Raw genomic sequence first — 1,397 nt, 5'->3', positions numbered from 1 at the left:
TCCAGCATCTCTGGCTTCTGTAGGCACCTGCACTCAGGTGCCTATCCTCACACACAGGCACACATATGTGCAGATATGTACACATAAGTAAAACAATAAGATTAAATGGAACTAGAAACAAAGAGAGTGAGATGGCCGGAGTGAGGTTAAGGGTGCTCAAGGCTCTTCTAGGGGACTGAGTTTCGTCCTGCCCCACCCCCACTCACATCAGGTAGCTCACAATCACCTTTAACTACAGCTCCCAGGGGACCTGACGCCCTTTTCTGGCCTTCAGAGGCACCTGCACACATATGGCATTAGGAGGCATACACACATGAAAATAAGAGTATAAAGATTTTTTTGTTTGTTTTGTTGGTGCGTCTCACTGTGCAACCTTGGCTGGCCTAGAACTTGCCATGTAACTTAGGTTGACCTCCAACTCATAGAAATCCTCTGCTTCAGCCTCCCAAGCNCTGGGGTCAAAGGTATGTACACCACACTTGGATAGAAGTAAATATGCCCAAGGCAGAAAAACAAACATGGAACCAGAGGCAAACGAGAAAAAGACAAAGACAAGCTGTTACTTAGCAACCCTCAGCCACAAGCCCATTTGCAGCCCTCAGGTGGCAGGAGTATGCAGATGCCTCTCCTTGAGCCTCCTCACCGAAGAGCAGCCTCCACGCCTAGCAGGTGCCTATAGATGAGCTGAGCCTCAAGGTCATGATCCAGTGGGTCATTCCATTCCTGCAGGGTCACCCGAGAGTGGGTCTTGTCACATCCCTGATCTGGAGGCAGAGAGAGGGCATAGTTACAATGGAAATACCATGCCTGGATTCCTGGTAGTGCAGAAAAGGCCATACTGGATGCTAGTGTGGGTGAGGATTCATGAAGGGTCCACTAGGGGCTGGTAAGATGATCCTGACTCTGCCTAGATCATCATGGCTTCAACTGCTGGACCAGAGTATATACTATGGAAAGTGGTGTCCTGTGGCATTCANAGACATTNGGGGAGCTGGTAGCATTCCANAAGGTCTGCCTAGAGGTTNCCCTGAACTACATGATCATGGTAGGATGTGCCCAAGCTNCCTGCATTGGAATGAACTAGTCCTGCTAATTACCGGCTTTGCCACCTTTGCCCACTTACCCGCCCACTNTAAGCCTCAGTTGTAGACTGTGGGCGTGGCTTAGCAGTAGAGCTGTTGCCTAGAATCCCTGAGTGAGGGGCATGGTGTGGCTCAGTGGTAGCATGCTTACCTAGCATGTTAGTGGGCCTGATTTCCATATGCAGACACACAAACACACACATGCACACACATTCTAGTCTCAGCTTCTCCCTAGTGATTTGGGATCTCAGGTTGTCTCACAGACCACAGTGAGCCCCACATCAGCTCTCATGAGGGGCCACAAAGAGCCATCCG

The 1,397-nt window shown here is 50.0% G+C and overlaps 1 protein-coding gene across 1 annotated transcript in view; it reads right to left on the bottom strand.

The window, feature by feature from the left end:
* Rasa4b (RAS p21 protein activator 4B) overlaps nucleotides 1-1,397 on the bottom strand; it is a 27,958-nt gene that overhangs the window by 4,330 nt on the left and 22,231 nt on the right. Inside the window, exon 14 of the mRNA XM_029477810.1 lies at nucleotides 644-764. Within this exon, the coding sequence (XP_029333670.1) occupies nucleotides 644-764 (121 nt within the window). The remainder of the gene's footprint in view (nucleotides 1-643; nucleotides 765-1,397) is intronic.

The sequence above is a fragment of the Mus caroli genome, chromosome 5 (assembly GCF_900094665.2).
Source record: "Mus caroli chromosome 5, CAROLI_EIJ_v1.1, whole genome shotgun sequence".
Lineage (NCBI taxonomy): Eukaryota > Metazoa > Chordata > Mammalia > Rodentia > Muridae > Mus > Mus caroli.
The sequence above is the reverse complement of the archived record's forward strand: the minus strand, read 5'-3'. Positions and strand labels throughout refer to the sequence as shown.